Genomic DNA, 21,918 nt, shown 5'->3' with positions numbered 1-21,918 from the left:
GGTAGATCGATTCTTGTTCGGCAAGTGAATCAAAGATTATCAGGGGTCGATGGGAGTGTGGAATTCGAGAGACAGACAGATCAGTGATGATCTCATTGAATGGCGGAGCAGGATCGAGGGGCCGAATGGCCTATTCCTGTTCCTAATTCATATGTTTGTATGTTCGCATTCTGATGTCCAGTGGAAAACAGGAAAACTATTGTGAAGCGGTCACTCAGTTACACTGTCAACACATCCAAATCCAGGTGGATAAAAAGTCATTGCATTTACCTGGAAAGTCTGATGGTTGTTCTGTCCCTTTGATAAGGAAATTCCAGGAGGTAAGCACTTTGGGTTGTTGCTAAATTGCTGCATCTGTTCATTGCATCCCAAACATTAATTTAATTATTCAAAAATAATGAATAAAAAATAACCTTTCCTAAACCATTTGATATTTTATTCCTTGACTCCTGTACTATAACAGACACATTTCAATAAGTTTTAATAACTCTCTGCAGGGTTTGTAAAGATTATTTTTCCTCTTTATTCCAGTTTTTATTTGTTTGTTAAACTATTTTTGATCTGGTCTGAGCTGATTATTTTTGGGTTTGTGTTTACTGAGCCCAGCTTGCTGTATTCTGGCTCCATATTGTAACATTGCAATCTTGTTTTTCGGATTTTGGTTCTGAACTGCGACTGTAGGTCTGAAAAGGTTAATCTTCAGCCAGAGAGACTCATGAATGTTCAACGAACATTATCACTTCCTGGAAAGTACTTTTATAAAATTCACTTCCTGCTCTCGTGCCTCAGTCTCTCCGATGCTGTGTGAAACCTCTTCAAGTGCTGTAACAATGGATCCCGGAGATTTAGAGGATGAATTAACCTGTGTTGTGTGTCTCCACGTGTACCAGGATCCTGTGACATTACCCTGTCAGCACAGTTTCTGTTTGAAATGTATTGAAGGAGTTTGGGCTGAGACAGGAGGCCCAGGTGGGTTTGAGTGTCTTCAGTGTCGCCGGAAATTTAACCCCAGGCCCAGTCTGGAGAGAAACTTCACTCTGTGTAATATAGTGGAAAAATACAACCGCTCACAGCCTCCTGCTGATTCAGCCCATGCTGTGTGTGAATACTGCATCGAGAATCCAACCCCAGCTGTGAAGACGTGTCTGAAATGTGAAACATCCTTTTGCTCCCGTCATTTACAACCACATTTACTGAAAGAGGCCTACAAAGATCACATCCTAATTGAGCCTGTGACTAATCTTACAGACAGACAGTGCATTGATCATAAAAAGAACCTAGAATTTTACTGCAAAGATGATGCAGAATGTGCTTGTATTTCATGTATAATAGCAGGGAAACATCACTCCCACACTCTGCTGAGCCTGGATCAGGCACAAGCTGCAATTAAGGTGAGTGACACAGTTCCTGATATTAAATACAGTGAGGGAGAGTTTTCCTGTTAATGACCAACATTAATTGGAACTGATTACAGACAGTGCTGATTTAATCCTGTGTTTTCTTGCTGTCCTGGGTCTGGGTTTACAGCTGTTTGTTTTTTGTCAGACAGATTTGCTCCCTCCCCTTTCTCTTACAGTGTGTCTGAGATAACAGGGTGGGCACTGGGAGGGGTGTGAGAGTGGCCCAGGGTGACTGCCCCTCACCCACACTCAGCACCTCCTGGGGAGGGCACTGTAGAGCTCAGTAATTCACTGTCTGGGCACCTGTGAGAACTGGCACTCCATGGCATAGGGCTGTCGAGCAGAGCATGTTGTACGCTGTGTAAAACTGGGGGATTCTGCCCTCTGAGCAGCAGGGAGAGGATCATCACCAGTGGGGGAGTGAGGGACACCCACGGGGAGAGACTTGGAGTAGCTGAGACTGTGTGAAAATGCAGCACACGGTGTGTCACTGTGAAAAGAAGCCAATGTATGTCTGGTTACTCAGTTTATACAGGACAGGGAGCACCTCTTTACTGAGAGTCACAAACGGGAATATTTCTGCTCAGGACCCAGACACTGAGATTCCCCCCAAACCACTTTCTATCCACACCCAGTGAGGTCCCTCCTGGAACAGAATCATTTCCCTTTTAAATTCCAGTTTGAATACATTTTAAGCTCTTTCCAATTGCCTTTACAGGAAGAATTGGAGAGAGAAGTCGAGAAGCTTCGGGGAGTCCAACAGAATTGTTCCAGCAAACAGCGAGACTTGGGGAGATCAGAATCTGAAATCAAGGTAGGGAAAAGTGGAACGGGAATTGGATTTATTCTGGAACCTGCAGCCAATTCAGGACAAACTCTGGGAAATTCCTCTCCAGCTCCCTTTTAAAGGGCGGTAGTGACTTCATACCCACCACGTGTTCAGGGAATCTGTTGCAGAGATTGAGGACTCTGGTGTCTAATCTAACTCTGTGTTTGTGGATTTTATACACAGGCTCTCGGGTCATCCCATCCCAATCCATCTCAAGTACCTCAACCAACAAGTGAATCCAATAATCCCTCGATCATTGTAAAAACCTCCATCATGTCCCTGTCAGCCGGTCTTTCTCGAAATCACCCTCCCTCTTGGAGACAATCCTAGAATATAAGAATCATCACATTGGATATGCAGTTGATGTGTTGTAACGCACAAGGCTATGGAACAAGAGCTGGAAAGTAGGATTAGGTGGGAAAACCTTTCAGCCAGCACAGACATGATGAGCTGAATGGCCTCATTCTGTGCTGTAAATTTCTATCATTCTGTGGAGCACAAAAGGTGGCCATTTGGCCCTTCAGCCTGTGCTGGTACTTTGAAAGATGTATCCAGTGGGAACATTCTAGTTAATCTGCTCTGCACTGTCTCCAAGGCCTTGACATCCTTCCTAAAGTGCAGTGTCCAGAATTGGACTCAATACTGCGGCTGAGGCCTAACCAATGATTTATAAAGGCCCGATATTGATGGGGAGGCAGGGATGGAGCAGGTTTGTGGAGGTATGGTTTTGCTGTTGGTAAACATAGATAATAGGAGCAGGAGTAGGCCATTCAGCCCTTCAGGCCTGCTCCACCATTCAAAAAAGATCATGGCTGATCGTCTAATTCAGTTACCTGTTCCTGCTTTCTCCCCATATCCCTTGATCCCTTTGGCATTAAGAAATATATCTATCTCCTTCTTGAATATATTTAATGACTTGGCCTCCACTACCTTCTGTGGTAGAGAATTCCACAGGGTCACCACCCTCTGAATGAAGAAATTTCTCCTCATCTTGGTTCTAAATGGCATACCCCGTATCCTGAGACTGTGACTCCTGGTTCTGGTCTCCCCAGCCATTGAGAACATCCTCCCTGCATCTAGCCTGTCTAGTCCTGTTAGAATTTTATAGGTTTCTATGAGATCCCCTCTCATTCTTCTAAACTCTGGTGAATATAGGCCTAGTCGACCCAATCTCTCCTCATACATCAATCCTGCCATCCCAGGAATCAGCCAAGTAAATCTTCTTTGCACTCCCTCCAAGGCAAGAACATCCTTCCTCAGATAAGGAGACCAAAACTGCAAACAATACTCCACATGTGGTCTCCCCTACGCCCTGTATAACTGCAGTAAGATATCCTTGCTCCTGTATTCAAATCTTCTTGCACTGAAGGCCAACATACCATTCGCCTTCCGAAATGCTTGCTGTACATGAATACTTTCAGCGACTGGTGTGCGAGGACACCCAGGTCTCACTGCACCTCCCCTTTCCCAATCTATCACCATTCAGATAATAATCTGCCTTTCTGTTTTTACAACCAAAGTGGATAACCTCACATTTATCCACGTTAGACTGCATCTGCCATGCATTTGCCCACTCACCCAACTTGTCCAAATCACATTGGAGCCTCTTTGCATCCTCCTCACAGCTCACATTCTCCACCCCCCACCCCCAGCTTTGCGTGGTCTGCAAACTTGGAAATGTTACATTTAGTTCCCTCACCCAAGTCATTAATATATATTATGAATAGCTAGGGCCCAAGCAATATCCCTGCCGTACCCCATTAGTCACTCCCCACCACTCGGAAAAAGATCCGTTTACTCCTAGTCTCTGTTTCCTGTCTGCCAACCAGTTCTCTATCCATGTCAGTACCTTACCCCCAATCCCATGTGCTTTAATTTTGCACACTAACCTCTTATGTGGGACCTTATCAAAAGCCCTCTGAAAATCCAAATGCACCACATCCACTGGTTCTCCCTTATCTATTCTACTCGTTACATCCTCAAAAAGCTCCAGCAGATTTGTTAAGCATGATTTCCCATTCGTAAACCTATGCTGACTTTGTCCAATTTCATTTATGCTTTCCAGGTGTTAAGCTCTCACATCCTTTATAATCGACTCTAACATTTTCCCCACTACTGGTGTCATGCTAACTGGTCTGTAATTCCCTGTTTTTTCTCTCCCTTCTCTTTTAAAATAGTGGGGTTACATTTACCACCCTCCAATCTGTAGGAACTGCTCCAGAGTCTGTAGAATTTTGGAAGATGACCACCAATGCATCCACTATTTCCAGGGCCACAGCACTATTTTGTTACGAATACATATTTCCTTCAGTTCCTCCCTCTCATTAGACGCTTGGTTCCCTAACATTTCTGGGAGGTTATTTGTGTCCTCCTTTGTGAAGACAGAACCAAAGTATATGTTTAATTGTTCTGCCATTTCTTTGTTCCCCATTATAATTTTCATCGTTTCTGACTGTAAGGGACCTACATTTGTCTTCACTAATCTTTTACTCTTCACATATTTATAGAAGCTTTTACAGTCAGTTTTTATGTTCCCAGCAAGTTTACTCTCGTACTCTATTTACCCCGCTTAATCAACCTCTTTGTCCTCCTTTGCTGAATTCTAAACTGCTCCCAATCCTCAGACTTGCTGCTTTTTCTGGCAATTTTATATGCCTCCTCTTTGGATTTAATATTATCCCTAATTTCATTTGTAAGCCATGGTTGAGCCAACTTTCCAGTTGTATTTTTGCGCCAGACAGGAATGAATAATTGTTGTAATTCATGCACATGTTCTTTAAATATTATCCATTGCCTATCCACGGTCAACCCTTTTAGTAAAGTTCCCCGATCTACCAGAGCCAACACGTGCCTCATACCTTCATAGTTTCGTTTAATTAGATTCAGGATCCTAGTTTTGGATTCAACATACTTTACTCTCCATCTTAATGAAGAATTCTATCATGTTATGGTCGCTCCTCCCCAAGGGACCCAGCACAACAAGACTGTTAATTAATCCTTTCTCATTGCACAATACCCAGTCTAGGATAGCCTGTTCCTTAGTTGGATTCTCAACGTATTGGTCTAAAAAACTGTCATGTACACAATCCAGGAAATCCTCCCCCACAGTATTATTGCTAACTTGGTTTGACCAATCTATATGTTGATGAAAGTCACCCATGATTAAAGTTGTACTCTTATTGCATGCATCTCTAATTTCCTGATTAATGCCATCCTCTACATCACCACTGCTGTTTGGGGGTCTATAGACAACCCCCACCAACATTTTCTGCCCCTTGGTGTTTCTTAGCTCCACCCGTACAAATTCCACATCATGATTTACGAGCCAATATCCTTCCTCACTATTGCATTGATTTCCTCCTTTACTAACAACGCTACCCCTCCTTCTTTCCCTTTTTGCCCATCCTTCCTAAATCTTGAATACTCCTGGATGTTCAGTTCCCATCCACGGTCACCCTGCAGCCATGTCTCCATAATTGCGACTATATCATAACCGTTTATATCTATTTGCGCTGTTAATTCATTTACCTTATTGCAAATGCTCTGCACATTAAGACACAATGCTTTTAGACTTGTCTTTTTAACATTGTTAGTCATCTTAGCTTTATTTTGCACTATGGCCCCATTTGTTTCTCGCCCTTGTTTTCTCTGCCTTCCACTTTTGCTTCTTACCTTCCTGTCTTTCATTTCTATCCTTGTTTCCCCCTCCTCTGTCTCCCTGCTCAGATTCCAATCCCCCTGCCATTCTAGTTTAAACCCTCTCCGAAGGCACTAGCAAACACCCCCCCCCGAAGGAAATTGGTCCCAGTCCTGCCCAAATGCAACCCGTCCAGCTTGTACTGGTCCCACCTTCCCCAGAACTGGTCGCAATGTCCCAGGAATCTGAATCCCTCCCCCCTACACCATTTCTCCAGCCTCTGATATATCGTGCCATTTCTGCTCTCACTAGCACATGGCACTGGTAGTAATCCTGAGATTACTACCTTTGAGGTCCTACTTTTTAATTTATGTCCTAACTCCCTCTATTCAGCTTTTTTTAGCTATGTCATTGGTACTGATATGTACCACGACAATTGGCTGCTCACCCTCCCCCCTCAGAATGCCCTGCAGCCACTCATCCTTGACCTTCGCACCAGGGAGGCAACATACCATCCTGGAGTCTCTTTTGCGGTCGCAGAAACACCTGTCTGTTCCCCTTACGATTTAATCCTCTATCACTATAACCCTGCCACTCTCCTTCCTCCCTCCTGTGTAGCAGAGCCACCTATGGGGCCCTGAACTTGACTCTTGCTGCTTTCCCCTGAGTCATCTCCCCCAACAATATCCAAAGCGGTATATCTGTTAGAGAGGGGGACGGCCACAGGGGGGTCCTGCACTAGAAGGGTCACTGACCCGAAACGTTAACTCTGCTTCTCTTTCCACAGATGCTGCCAGACCTGCTGAGTGATTCCAGCATTTCTTGTTTCTGGGTCCTGCACTACCTGCCTTCCTCTACTCAGCTTGGTGGTCACCCATTCCCTTCCTGCCTTTGCAGCATTTGCCTGCGGTGTGACCACCTCGCTAAACGTTCTATCCATGATGATCTCAGCATCACGGATGCTCCACAGTGAATCCACCCGCAGCTCCAGCTCCATAATGTGGGTAGCCAGTAGCTGCAGATGGATACACTTCCTGCACACATGGTCGTCAGGGACACTGGAAGCATCCCTGATTTCCCACATAGCACAGGAGGAGCATATCAGGGGGCTGAGCTCTCCTGCCATGACTTACCTTTAGATTACGTAGTTACTCCCTTTAATTAAAAAAACCTAATTACACTCGGGGTCTTGTTCTACTCCAAACACTACCCACTACAATCTAAAGTCCTTACCTTTACTTTTGAAGCTAATGGACTGCAGTAGTATAAATAGTAGAAAAAGTAGAAAAACTCACCTGAACCTACTTACCAATCAGCTGCTTCCTTGCACCCACGTCACATTTTGAATCCTGACGTCACTTGGAACTCCACCACCTGAAGGTCCCGAAGCTCCGCCTTTCCTCAGCTCCTCTCAGCTCTCGAGCTCTCTTCGTGCCCTTTGTCCCTCTCTCTTGCTCTGCCTCTCCTTAACAGCGGGACCTGATTACTATTAATGGACTCCATATCCCAGCCGCAGCCAGCAGGTTGAGGTTGACGGCTGTCGGATGGTAGTCCTGTGACACCAGGCTGCAGCTGTGGAGGGAGGGGAGGGAGGGGCAGAACGAGGGCTGGTGGTAGGTGCACATTGATGGGTGGCCCAGAGAGGTCTGGGGTCAGTCGGGGAATGGACATTCTTGACGGGCTGAGAGAGATCGGTGCCCGGGGGGAGGTGGGGAATTGATGGTGCGAGCCAGAGAAATTGGGATTTGGGGAATGGACACTGATGGGGGGGGATATTGCTGGGGAGGATAACACGTTGGCTTTGGGGGGGGCTGTGAGGAAACACTCTCCCACTCCTGAGCCATGCTGGAAAATTACTTCCCTGTTCCATGCAGCAATCCTCCCAGTACAGTGGGAATATTGAGTGATGTTTAACTGTGGTTTGAGGGGTTATTGACTCAGGCAGCCTTTGGGAAATGGCAGTGACATGGACTGTTCCATCGGTGTGTAGAGTTTCTCAGGAAGCTGTTAGACGGGAGACCCAGGAAAACCAGTGGGACAAAGTTAAAGCTGGAACGAGAAAAAATACTGAAGCATGCAGCCTCATTAAAATATTTAAATGAATGATCTGCCTCCTCAGAGCTGATTGGTCACCTGATCCCCTGTCCCACCTCTATTAAAACCAGAAGTGGGCGGGTATGGGTTTGAGACTTTTTACATTTTTACTTCCCTCCCAACTCAAACCCACCAGTTTTGGGGGTTAAAATGCCCCCCAAAAGTTTAGCATCACTTCCTGTCTTTATACTCTGTGTGTCTATTTATAAAGCCAAAGATTCGTCTGCTGTTTAACAGCCTCATCAATGTCTGATCAAGCCTGATAGTTTCAATGCTGAAGACAACACTGGTTAAAGTGTGTTTTCTCTCCCAGTAGACACCCTCCACAGCTTGTCTATCTTTAATGGGTGATGGAGTAGTGATCTAAACAAACTGTCCCATCCCTGGAAAGTGCCGTGTGCTCAGGGTAACAGCTGTGTGGAAGGGCCGTTTGTAATGAGAGTTGGTTTGGGTTTCAGACACAAATAAATGAGCTGAAAGGAAAGTTATCGAACAGCTTCTATGAATGGAGGAGACAGCTGGAAGAAGATGAAGAATACACACTGAAACTGATCGATGAGGAGGGTCTCCGAACTCTCTCACAGATTAGAAACTGTTCTGAAGCATTAAACAAGAGGATGGAACAGATTACATTAATAGATGGAGAAATCCAGAGTCTGGTACAGAGGGACTCTCTCTCCTTTATTCAGGTACATCTTCAATATAAACAGGGCCATGGCTGGGGAATGGGATGTTTCAGTGAGGCTGGTGTGAGGCTGAATTCTTTGAAGATTGTTGGTGGGGCCTAGCATTGGAGCTGCCGCCTCAGTCCTGCCCTCGGAGTGTTGGTGCTGCCCCCTCAGTCCTACCCTCGGAGTGTTGGTGCTGCCTCCTCAGTCCTACCCTCGGAGTGTTGGTGCTGCCCCCTCAGTCCTGCCCTCGGAGTGTTGGTGCTGCCGCCTCAGCCCTGCCCTCGGAGTGTTGGTGCTGCCCCCTCAGTCCTGCCCTCGGAGTGTTGGTGCTGGCCCCTCAGTCCTGCCCTCAGAGTGTTGGTGTTGCCCCCTCTGTCCTGCCCTCGGAGTGTTGGTGTTGCCCCCTCAGTCCTGCCCTCGGAGTGTTGGTGTTGCCCCCTCAGCCCTGCCCTCGGAGTGTTGTTGCTGCCCCCTCAGCCCTGCCCTCGGAGTGTTGGTGCTGCCTTCTCAGTCCTACCCTTGGAGTGTTGGTGCTGCCCCCTCAGCCCTGCCCTCGGAGTGTCGGTGCTGCCCCCTCAGTCCTACCCTCGGAGTGTTGGTGCTGCCTCCTCAGTCCTACCCTTGGAGTGTTGGTGTTGCCCCCTCAGCCCTGCCCTCGGAGTGTTGGTGTTGCCCCCTCAGCCCTGCCCTCGGAGTGTTGGTGTTGCCCCCTCAGTCCTGCCCTCGGAGTGTTGGTGTTGCCCCCTCAGCCCTGCCCTCGGAGTGTTGGTGCTGCCTTCTCAGTCCAACCCTCGGAGTGTTGGTGCTGCCTCCTCAGCCCTGACCTCGGAGTGTTGGTGCTGCCGCCTCAGCCGTGCCCTCGGAGTGTTGGTGCTGCCCCCTCAGTCCTACCCTCGGAGTGTTGGTGCTGCTTCCTCAGTCCTACCCTCGGAGTGTTGGTGCTGCCTCCTCAGTCCTACCCTCGGAGTGTTGGTGCTGCCCCCTCAGTCCTACCCTCGGAGTGTTGGTGCTGCCTCCTCAGTCCTACCCTCGGAGTGTTGGTGCTGCCCCCTCAGTCCTGCCCTCGGAGTGTTGGTGCTGCCGCCTCAGCCCTGCCCTCGGAGTGTTGGTGCTGCCCCCTCAGTCCTGCCCTCGGAGTGTCGGTGCTGCCGCCTCAGTCCTGCCCTCGGAGTGTCGGTGCTGCCGCCTCAATCCTGCCCTCGGAGTGTTGGTGCTGCCTCCTCAGTCCTACCCTCGGAGTGTTGGTGCTGCCCCCTCAGTCCTGCCCTCGGAGTGTTGGTGCTGGCCCCTCAGTCCTGCCCTCGGAGTGTTGGTGTTGCCCCCTCAGTCCTGCCCTCGGAGTGTTGGTGTTGCCCCCTCAGTCCTGCCCTCGGAGTGTTGGTGTTGCCCCCTCAGCCCTGCCCTCGGAGTGTTGTTGCTGCCCCCTCAGCCCTGCCCTCGGAGTGTTGGTGCTGCCTTCTCAGTCCTACCCTTGGAGTGTTGGTGCTGCCCCCTCAGCCCTGCCCTCGGAGTGTCGGTGCTGCCCCCTCAGTCCTACCCTCGGAGTGTTGGTGCTGCCTCCTCAGTCCTACCCTTGGAGTGTTGGTGTTGCTCCCTCAGCCCTGCCCTCGGAGTGTTGGTGTTGCCCCCTCAGCCCTGCCCTCGGAGTGTTGGTGTTGCCCCCTCAGTCCTGCCCTCGGAGTGTTGGTGTTGCCCCCTCAGCCCTGCCCTCGGAGTGTTGGTGCTGCCCCCTCAGCCCTGCCCTCAGAGTGTTGATGCTGCCCCCTCATTCCTGCCCTCGGTATGTTGGTGCTGCCCCCTCAGCCCTGCCCTCGGAGTGTTGGTGCTGCCCCAGGATGGAGTGCAGTGAAATGTGGGATTATTCCCCATTCCTGTGACTGGGGTCCCACCTACTGTTACACACTGAACTCTTTACTCTCAATCCCAAATTCACTGTTTGCTTCCATTGGGTGTTGGTTTGTTCGTTGACTGATTTGATCTCCTCTCTTTATTCACAGAACTGGAAGCAGCTCCTTTCCAGGTAAGTTCGTCTCAGTCATACAGAACCTGCTGCTGATAGGGAACCTTCACCTGTATCTGGGAGAAGAGTGAAAGTAGAATCACGGCTTGGAAACCTTCCCAGATAAGGTGCTTTGAAATGGTGGGAATATTGAGTGATGTTTAACTGTGGTTTGAGGGGTTATTGACTCAGGCAGCCTGTGGGAAATGGCAGTGACATGGGCTGTTCCATCGGTGTGTAGAGTTTCTCAGGAAGCTGTTAGACAGGAAGTGAGAGAGAGAGAAAGCTGCAGTGAGCTGTATCTAACCGAGGCTTCCTAAAGGCTCCATGTGTGTCAGTGAGAGCTTTATTCCATTGGCTCAGTAAGTGCTGTGTGATTGGCTGGTTCTATCAACCAGCCTATGGAGAAATGAGGAGAGGGGCAGCTCCCAGTGTCAGAGTGACAGTAAAATGTGTTGTGATTGGCTCATTCTATCCACTAACAGAGAAATGAGTGGGTGCTGAGATTTCCCAGTAATGTCAGTGTCACTGGACACTCTGACCCCGATACTAACGGGGAGGTGGGGAGGGTGTAGGGAGGTGAAGTGGCAACAAACCAGGATCCCACTCTACGTGTGGACATCAGTGTGAATACAGGGAGACTGTAAAATCCTGGGATTCTGCCATTTTCAGGATGGGTTGCTGCAGGGTGTCAGTACGAGTATTAGAAGGGGTGCAGGTTGTTGCACTGATCACTCGTTCCCCTTTGGGTTTCTGATCTGAAATGTCCCCACTGATAAAAACATTCTCTCCTCTTTCATTACAGAGTGACTGAGACTCAGAGAGTGACAGACCCAGATGTTCCAGCACTCACCCTGAACCTGTCCAATATATCCCAACTTATCCAGAAGAGGCTGAATGGATGGGAAAAGTATCACTCCGACATATTGGGAATCATCAGTAAGAACATGCAGCTTTTCTCCATGATAAGGGACTGAGAGCAGGTCGGGTTAGTTGTGTTCAGACAGCTGGGAATATCCCTGAACATTAATATCAGCTCCCTGTGTCTGTGGATCAGGAGCCTGAGATTAATCCTCAGTCTCCAGTGAGACCTGCTTTAAACATTCCTCACTGGAATGGGCCAGAGCTTCACCCACCATGGGTCAGGGAGGGGAGGAGTTACACACTGCCAATCACAGTGTCTCTTAAAGGGACATGGTCCTTCACAGGGCATTTGTATGTTCGTATATAACTCCTCCAGTGATGTCCTGGGACTGAGATGATTGACCTCCAACAATCTCAACCATCTTCCTTTTGTGCTAGGTATGACTCCAACCAGTGTCGAGTTTTCCCCCTGATTTTCAGGCTCCTTGATGCCATACTCTGTCAAATGCTGCTTTGATGTCAAGCCAATCACTCCTCACCTCTGGCGTTCAGCTCTTTTGTCCATGTTCGGACCAAGGCTGTAACAAGGTGAGGAACTCGAGCAACTTTGGTTCAGAGTTGCCCTGGCAGAACCCAAACTGGGCGTCACTGAGCAAGTTATTGCTGAGTAAGTGCTGCTTGATGGCACTGTCGACGACACATTCCATGACTTTGCTGATGATTAAGAGTAGACTGATAGGGTGGTAATTGGCTGGGTTGGATTTGCCCTGCTTTTTCTGCACAGGACATACCTGGGCAACCTTCTGCATTTCTGGGAGATGCCAGCATTGTAGCTGGACTGGAACAACATGGCTAGGGGCGCAACTAGTTCTGGAGCACAAGTTAAGGATAGTAATAGATTAAAAGAAGAGGCTTATTATGTTTCAATGAATAGTGGTAATCCTGAGGATTGGGAGGGCTGTAGAAACCAGCAAAGAACAACCAAAAAGTTGATTTTTAAAAAAGAGCAAAATAGAATGACAGTAAACTAGCCAGGGATAGAAAAAGATTCAGAGATTTTGAGTATTTAAGAAGAGTAGTTAAAATAAATGTTGGCTCCTTAGAGGCAGAGACAGGAGAAATCATCATGGACAGGAAATGGCAGAGATGTTGAACAAATACTTTGTGTCTGTCGTCATAGTAGAAAACTATGGCGCAGTGGTTAGCACCGCAGCCTCACAGCTCCAGCGACCCGGGTTCAATTCTGGGTACTGCCTGTGTGGAGTTTGCAAGTTCTTCCTGTGTCTGCGTGGGTTTCCTCTGGGTGCTCCGGTTTCCTCCCACATGACAAAAGACCTGCAGGTTGATAGATAAATTGGCCATTATAAATTGCCCCTAGTATAGGTAGGTGGTAGGGGAATATAGGGACAGGTGAGGATGTGGTAGGAATATGGGATTAGTGTAGGATTAGTATAAATGGGTTAATGGTCGGCACAGACTCGGTGGGCCGAAGGGCCTGTTTCAGTGCTGTATCTCTAAATCTAAAAATAAAATCAATTAAATCAAAAACACACAAATTATGTAGCAGAAATAGAGGCTTACCAAGGGGCTAGTAAGAGTGAGGAACTTAAAGTAATTAATAATTGCAAAGGAAAAAATATTGGAGAAATTTAAGGGCCTAAAGCTTACAAATTCCCAGGACCTGATGGCTTACGTCCCAGGGTTCTAAATGAGGTAGCTGCAGAGATGATGGATACGCTGGTTATGCTTTTCCAAAATTCCCTAGATTCTGGAACAGTCCTAGGGTATTGCAAGTTAGCAAATGTAATGTTACAACAACAACTTGTATCTAATGTAATAAAATGACCCAAGGCACTTCATAGGAGCATTATAAAACAAAATATGATACCAAACCACAAAAGCAGATTTTGGGTCAGATGACCAAAAGTTGGTCAAAGAGGTAAATTTTAAGGAGTTTCTCAGTGGAGGAAAGAGAGGTGGAAAGCTGGTAGGGAGGGTATTCCAGAACTTAGGGTCTAGGTAACTGAAGGCACAGCCACCAATGGTGGAGGCGGTTAAAATCAGGGATGTACAAGAGGCCAGAATTAGAGGAGTGCAAATATCTTGCAGTTTGTGGAGCTGGTGGAGATTAGAAATAGGGAGGGGTGAGGCCTTGGAGGGATTTGAAAACAAGATGAGAATTTTAAAATCAAGATGTTGTTTGACTGGGAGCCACTATAGGTCAGCGAGCACAGGGGTGATGGGATAACAGGAATTGATGCCAGTTAAGACATGGGCAGCAGAGTTTTGGATGACCAATTATACAGAGAGTAGAATGTGGGAGACCAGCCAGAAGGGCATTGGAATAGTCAAGTCTAGAGGTAATAAATTATTCAAGTGAGTATTCAAGTAATGGTTGTTCAAGAAAAGAGGCAGAGAGAAAACCAGGAACTACAGGCCAATTAGCCTGATGTTCATTGGGTACTTGCTGGAAGCTATTATTGAGTATGTCTCAGAAAATCATATGATCGGACAGAGTCAACATGGTTTTACAAATGGGAAATCAAGTTTGACAAATGTTAGTTTTGAGGATGTAACTGGTAGGGTAGATGTAGTACACTTGGAGTTCCAAAAGGCATTCGATACAGTGCCATACAAAAGGCCATATGATTTGATACAGTGCCATACACATAAGTGTGCATGGAGTCAGGGATGGGGTAATATATTAGCATGGTTAGAGGATCAGTTAACAGACAGGAAATGGACAGCAAGGATAAACAGGCCATTTTCAAGTTGGCAGGCTGTAAGAAGTGGAATGTTGGAAAGATCAGTGCTGGGGCATCAGCTATTTACAATCTATATTGATGACTTAGATGAAGAGACAGAGGGTAATTTATCTAAGTTTACTGATGGTACAAAGCTAGGTGGGAATATAAGCTGTGAGGAGGTCAAAGAGGCTGCAAAAGGATATGGACGGGTTAAGTGAATGGAAAACAAGGTGGCAGATGGAGTATAATGTGGGGAAGTGTGAAGTTTTTCACTTTAGTATTAAGAATAGAAAAGCAGAATAAATGTTGATGTTCAGAGGCACTTGCCTGTACTTGTAGAAGGAACACAGGTTAGCACTGCAGGTGCAGCAAGCAATTAAGAAGTCGAATTTCATGTTCACCTTTATTGCAAGGGGTTTGGAGTAAGTCTTGTGACAATTATACAGGGATGTAGTGAAACCACACCTGGAGCACTGTGTGCAGGTTTGTTCTCCAAATTTAGGGAAGGGTATTTTTGTATTGGAAACGGTAGATAAATCCCCAGGGCCTGATGGGATCTACCCTGGAATACTGAGGGAGGCAAGGGAAGAAATTGCTGGGGCCTTGACAGAAATCTTTGCATCCTCATTGGCTACAGGTGAGGTCCCAGAGGACTGGAGAATAGCCAATGTTGTTCCTTTGTTTAAGAAGGGTGGCAAGGATAATCCAGGAAATTATAGGCCAGTGAGCCTTACGTCAGTGGTAGAGAAACTATTGGAGAGGATTCTTCAGGACAGGATTTACTCCCATTTGGAAATAAACGAACTTATTAGCGAGAGACAGCATGGTTTTGTGAAGGGGAGGTCGTGTCTTACTAATTTGATTGAGTTTTTTGAGGAAGTGACGAAGATGATTGATGAGGGAAGGGCGATGGATGTTGTCTATATGAACTTTAGTAAAGCCTTTGACAAGGTCCCGCATGGCAGACTGGTACAAAAGGTGAAGTCACACGGGATCAGAGGTGAGCTGGCAAGATGGATACAGAACTGGCTCGGTCACAGAAGACAGAAGGTAACAGTGGATGGGTGTTTTTCTGAATGGAGGGATGTGACCAGTGGTGTTCCGCAGGGATCAGTGCTGGGACCTTTGCTCTTTGTAGTATATATAAATGATTTGGAGGAAAATGTAGCTGGTCTGATTAGTAAGTTTGCGGACGACACAAAGGTTGGTGGAGTTGCGGATAATGATGAGGATTGTCAGAGGATACAGCAGGATATAAATCGGTTGGAGACTTGGGCGGAGAAATGGCAGATGGAGTTTAATCCAGACAAATGTGAGGTAATGCATTTTGGAAGGTATAATGCAGGTGGGAGGTATACAGTAAATGGCAGAACCCTTATGAGTATTGACAGGCAGAGGGATCTGGGCGTACAGGTCCACAGGTCACTGAAAGTGGCAACGCAGGTGGATAAGGTAGTCAAGAAGGCATTCAGCATGCTTGCCTTCATCGGTCGGGGCATAGAGTATAAAAATTGGCAAGTCATGTTGCAGCTGTACAGAACCTTAGTTAGGCCACACTTAGAATATTGCATGCAATTCTGGTCGCCACACTACCAGAAGGACGTGGAGGCTTTGGAGAGGGCACAGAGGAGGTTTACCAGGATGTTGCCTGGTCTGGAGGGCATTAGCTATGAGGAGAGGTTGGAAAAACTCGGACTGTTTTCACTAGATCGACGGAGGTGGAGGGGCGACATGATAGAGGTTTACAAAGTTATGAGCGGCATGGACAGAGTGGATAGTCAGAAGCTTTTTCCCAGAGTGGAAGAGTCAGTTACTAGGGGACATAGGTTTAAGGTGCGAGGGACAATGTTTCGAGGGGATGTGCGAGGCAAGTTTTTTACACAGAGGGTGGTGAGTGCCTGGAACTTGCTGCCAGGGGAGGTGGTGGAAGCAGATACGATAGCGACGTTTAAGAGACATCTTGACAAATATATCAATCGGAAGGGAATAGAGGGATATGGGCCCCGGAAGTGCAGAAGGTTTTAGTTTCAGCAGGCATCAAGATCGGCGCAGGCTTGGAGGGCCGAATGGCCTGTTCCTGTGCTGTACTGTTCTTTGTTCTTTGGTACAGCCAAGTTTCACTGGATTGGATCCTGGAATGAGAGGGTTGTCCTATGATGAGAGGCTGAGTAAATTGGGCCTATACACTCTCTGACGTTTAGAAGAATGAGAGATGATCTTTTTGAAATATAGAAGATTCTGAATGGCCTTGATAGGCTCGACACCCTGAGGTTGTTTCCCTTAGTTGCAGAATCTGGAACATGGGGACACAGTCTTGGGGAAAGGGGCTGATCATTTAGCACTTAAGATGAGGAGAAACGTCTTCAAAGGGTTGTGAATCTTTGGGTTATGAATGCTCCATCGCTGAATACATTTAAGGCTGGGATAGACGGGTTTTAGATTTCAGGGAATCAAGGGATATGGCGAGTGGGAAGGAAAGTGGAGTTGAGGCAGAAGATCAGCCATGATTGTAATGAATGGCGGAGCAGGCTCAAGGGACTGTATGATCTACTCCAGCTCCTATATTTTATGTTCTTATGAACAGGAGGGAGAGAACCCAGGAAACACTTAGGAGCTGTGTTCCCAATAGAGCCACAGCTAAGATTGTGGGGGTGAGGCTGTGGGATATGTTGTGTTCCGGATCCCCTCCATTGTGTCTGGGACAAGGTGTGCACAGTGTCAGGGGCTTGTGTAATTAAACTGATTACTACGGTGTGTCTCACTGCAGTGTTTGCACTGTGTACAGCACCGGGACCCACACACTGCTATTTAACAAGGATTCTGATTGAAGGCCATTTACTTAACATGGGAAGAATACAGTCTAACTGGTAATATGGGACTGACACTGTCTGGGAAATACTGACACTCCGACCCTGCAGCTGTCAATCATTGATCTGAGTGGAATATCCCTGTCTGACCAATCTCTTCTCTCCTCTCTAGGGAAAAGGTCACCGATGAGCCTGGATCCAAAGACAGCAAACTGGAACTTGGTTCTGTCTGATGATCTGAGATCAGTGACATGGAATGAAGAGAAACAGCCCTACCCACCTCACCCGGACAGGTTTCAACACCATTGTCAAGTCCTCTGCTCCCAGAGCTTCTCTTCAGGATCCCATTCCTGGGATGTGGAAATGGATGGAAATGACTGGGGAATAGGAATTGTGTGTGGGAGTGTGGAGCGGGAGGGGGGAAAATCTTATTTGGGGAACAGCTGTAAATCTTGGAGTCTGGATTTCGATGATGGTTATCTCACCGCCCGGCACAATTCCCAGTCCTATCTGCTTCCGCCGATCCAGTGTAAGAGCAGGATCCGAGTCCACTTGGACTATGAGGCCGGGACTGTGTCATTTCACCAGGTTACATACTCAGGGAGACATTTACACACATTTCAAATCACATTCACTGAACCCGTGTTTCCAGCATTTTATTGTTGGGATACAACAATAAAACTGTTGAATTAATCTTGATGGCTCAGTGAATAATTTATGTGTCAGGCAAACCTCACCTGCCAAGACTGAGGTACACATTGTTTCGCCATATGAACATTAAAACTTAAATTGCAAACCCTTGACTGGAAGGACATTTACATACTACCGGACAATGTTGAAACAATGGGCACTCAGCAGTTGCTTCTCCAATACACAGAAGTGGTCAGACCAGTTTTAGACACCTGACTAACCGCTGTTGCAGAGAAGTTTGAACTCCAAACAAAGGATGTGAAGAGACTGTTCCATGTAAGGAGCTAGTCACATGACTAACCTGCTGGGCAACTTGGGAGTTTTTTTTAAATTTGAATTCCCAACAAAGGGATGTGAGGGCAGACATAGCCGGGTGCTCATGGAGTAAAGACCTCTCCTGGAATTGAGAACATCTGCTGGCGAGGCAGCTAAAATGACCAGCTGAGACCTGGTCTCTTTTACTGCAAAGCAAACTAACTGGAAAAGCCCATGAGGTCTATTCCTCGCTGCCAGATGAGAGTTCATCAAACTATGAACGGACCAGAAATGCTATCCTCGGGGCACATGAATTCGTACCCGAAGCCTATGGTAAAAGTTTAGAACCTTCAAAAAGCAATCTAATCAAACTTATCTGGAGTTTGAAAGAAGTAAGCAGTTGGCTTTTGACCAGTGGCTGAGGGCTTTAAAAATACAGCTTAGCTATGAGACACTCAGAGAAGTAATCCTGTTAGAGGAATTTAAAAACTCTTTCTCATTTTCAATAAAAATTCATGTCGAAAAGCAGCGGGTTCAGGGAGCCGGCAAGCAGCCGTTCTGGCCGATGAGTATTCTTTAGTTTATAAGATGGTTTCCCAGGGGAGAACATTTCCTGATCACCCCACAAATCCAAAAAGGACAAAGGAAGGTGAATGGAGCCCAGGTAGTCTTGGAAAAGAAAGGAAAGCAGGAGACACAGGGGGCCCTCCTCCAGCCAAAAAGGAAGGTGCTGTGAGCAAGAGTGAGACCCGGAGACTGTGTGCTTCCATTGTAATAAGGCAGGGCATTTAAAAGCAGACTGCTGGAAATTAAAAGGGATACCAGTAGGGTTGATCAGGGCACACCTGCTCAGTGAAGATGAGGGCTTGATGAAAAACATGGAGCGGGCTGTGGCTTTGACTGCAGTAAGAGTGCAACCCAGAAAGCTTACTGCAGCCAATGCAGGAAAAGTTAATAGGATTCCTGAAGGTTATCAGGGTTTTGTGTCTGAAGGGAGAGTAGCCCCATACCCCTCGAGTGGGGCAAGCAAGCCCATAGTGATTCTCAGGGACACAGGGGCCACTAGATCCCTTTTACTGTGAAAGGCCTGACCTTTCCCCCAGAGAGTGCAGTGAACATCAAAATGGTGGCGAATGGTATTGGAGGGCAGTGTATGCCTGTACCTGTGCACCTCGAGTTTCAGGACTGGTGATCATAGGGATTGTCCCTAGATTGCCTGTGTACGGGTTTGACCTGCTCCTCGACAATGATCTGGCAGGGGTGAAGGTGGTAACCCCCCAGTAGTGAAAGAAAGACGGCAGGAGGTCAGAGAGACAAAGCGGTGGCAGGAGGTGGTCTCCTGCAGAGTCCCTGAATGTGTAGTGGATCAGGCCATGATCAAACCAGTTCCCCAAGAGGAGACTGCATTGGCACTGCAGGCAGATGACCATGAGGCCTGCCTGGCCGAGTCTTTCTTTGGAAAGTTAGGCGACCCAGGGAATGAACAGAAGAAATAGGAGCAGGAGTAGGCCATTCAGCCCTTTAAGCCTGCCCCGCCATTCAATAAGATCATGGCTGATCTGTCCCAGGCCTAAACTTCTCTTTCAGGCCTGCTCCGCATACCCCTCAACTCCCCAAGATTTCAAAAATCTATCTACCTCCTCCTTAAATAATTTAGTATCCTAGCCTCCACAACTCTCTGAGGTGGAGAATTCCAGAGATTCACCACTCTCAGAGAGAAGAAATTCCTTCGCATTCAGTTTTAAATATGTGCCTCCTTATTCTGTAACTATGTCCCCCAGTTCGAGATTCCCCCACCAGTCGAAACATATTCTCAACATCTACCCTGTCAAGCCCCCTTAAAATCATATATGTTTCAAAAAGATCACCTCTCATTCTTAAACTCTGTTACGACCGGCTGCTCCAGTCAAATCCCCCAATCAAAATATACGATTCTGATTGTGGTGGGACCAATGCACTGTTAATTCAATCCTGTCATACCATAGATCGGCTAACATATCATTGAAAACTTTCCAAATTAAAGAAAGACTCAGCCAATTTGTACCATCTATGAGGCTAACAAAACCAGGTCTTTAAATCAACAAATTAACTCTTTAATTAGAAGAAATAAATTCTTAAACACTATGAAGATATAAACAACATTTAAAATAGAAATAAATAGTGTCCTTGCAAATTTACAGTCGAATGTCGCTTGAAGCCCTCACAGGATGTTGCTCGAACTCCTCACAGGATGTTGCCTGAAATCCTCCGGAATGTTGCTTTCCTTCTCCAGCAAATTTCAATAATTAACAACTTGCAAATACTTTCAATGGAATCAAGGTGACTTTAGAGTTTTTGAGGGATAAAAGATTGACACAGTCTAACTTCCTTTTCTTCAGTTTAAATTCAGAGATCTCTGTCTTGGCTTGACTTTTTAGAATTTTGAGAGATAATAATTAAACAGACTAAATTCCTATTCCTTCAGTTGAAATGGTTGAGAACTCTTTTTCAGGTGTGCTCATTACAGCTGTGTCCTCTGTGTCTCTCTGTGTTAGAACAAACTGTCTTACTAACAGCCAGTTCAAAACTGAATTGTAACAAATGTATCACATCAGGCTCACTCCCAGTGGTTATATCTATGGTAACGAGAATGCGCCCTTTGAATCGCAGTCTCCAAATGGCTGTTTCTAAGGCAACGAAAATGCACCTTCCTATAACTCCTGAGGCTTGCCGGCTCTTAAAGCAATACTGATCCCTTGCAAGCTTTAAAGGCACACCGCATATTCTGAAAAAAACTACAGGACCATGACAACGCCAACGAATAAAGGACTAACTTATTTAGCTATTCTTGATAAAACAACCCCTTCATCCCAGGAATCAGCCTAGTGAATCTTTTCTGAACTGCCTCCAATGCTAGTATAGCCTTCCTTAAATATGGGGATCAAAACTGTACGCAGTACTCCAGCTGTGGCCTCATCAACACCCTGTACAGTTGCAACAAGACTTCCTTATTTTTAAACTCTAACCCCCTCTCAATAAAGGACAAAATTCCATTTGCCTTCCTAATTATTTGTTCTCTGATTCCCTTTTCTCCTGTTCTAACTGTTTGACCCTTTGTGAGAATATGGTTTTGCTTCTGCAAACCCAGTAACCAAATTGTCTTTCCTTTTGATTTCTTATACTTGATACTACCCATCCACTCTGCTGCCCTCTCCTCTGGATTGTCAGAATGCAGCATTTCCAGCACCCATGGCTCAGAAAGGTTTAACTTACCACACACATACTGAGGTACCCTATCCTCCATTGAAGATTTCTTGCCTATGACCCTGTCCATAATTTTAATTTTTGTTCTTAACCTAAAGTCCTGCTGCAGTCGCCAATTCTGTAAGAGGTTCCGTTCCCGTACCCCCTTACTACATTTCTTGGACTTTCGGAATTACAAAAACAAAATTTCACATGACACAGGGTTTGGTTTAACCATGAATTGTTGTTTCATCGAACGCAATAATATCCCTAAAACAGACACCTCTATGGTTAGTTGAAACAGAAAGATAACAAAACTGTCCTCAGTACCAAACCTCCTGCAGTGACTTAAAAATTGATACTCCAATTCCCAGCTGAACGCTTCAGTGATTTGACCGCTGTTCCCAGTTTACCCAAAACAAAGTCACTACCACTTGGCTCAAACTTACAAATTTCAGGCAAAAACACGAAGCTTTTGTCCCAAACCCTCAGACCAAGATCACTATGAATTGGCTGAAAACACTTACAATCACCCACATAGCCGGTTGGTCCCGGTGTTAATTGTAGGTTCTGAGTCAAGATGACCAGTCTTGTTTCATGTACAAGAACACCCAGATCCCTCTGCACTGCAGTATTTTGTAGTCTTTCTCCATCTAAATAATAATCTGCCTTTTTATTCTTCCTACCAAAGTGGATGACCTCA

At 46.4% G+C, this 21,918-nt stretch overlaps 1 protein-coding gene across 1 annotated transcript; it reads left to right on the top strand.

The window, feature by feature from the left end:
• The first annotated feature begins 749 nt into the window (after window positions 1-749).
• Window positions 750-20,426, top strand: LOC137375761 (E3 ubiquitin/ISG15 ligase TRIM25-like). Its single transcript, XM_068043150.1, has 6 exons — window positions 750-1,391; window positions 2,119-2,214; window positions 8,419-8,649; window positions 10,629-10,651; window positions 11,436-11,569; window positions 17,221-20,426. The coding sequence occupies exons 1-6, from the start codon at window positions 798-800 to the stop codon at window positions 17,739-17,741; spliced, it is 1,599 nt and encodes a 532-aa protein (XP_067899251.1). The 5' UTR covers window positions 750-797; the 3' UTR covers window positions 17,742-20,426.
• Window positions 20,427-21,918: the final 1,492 nt, after the last annotated feature.

The sequence above is a fragment of the Heterodontus francisci genome, chromosome 12 (assembly GCF_036365525.1).
Source record: "Heterodontus francisci isolate sHetFra1 chromosome 12, sHetFra1.hap1, whole genome shotgun sequence".
NCBI classification, from domain to species: domain Eukaryota; kingdom Metazoa; phylum Chordata; class Chondrichthyes; order Heterodontiformes; family Heterodontidae; genus Heterodontus; species Heterodontus francisci.
This window is presented reverse-complemented; position numbering and strand designations above follow the sequence as displayed.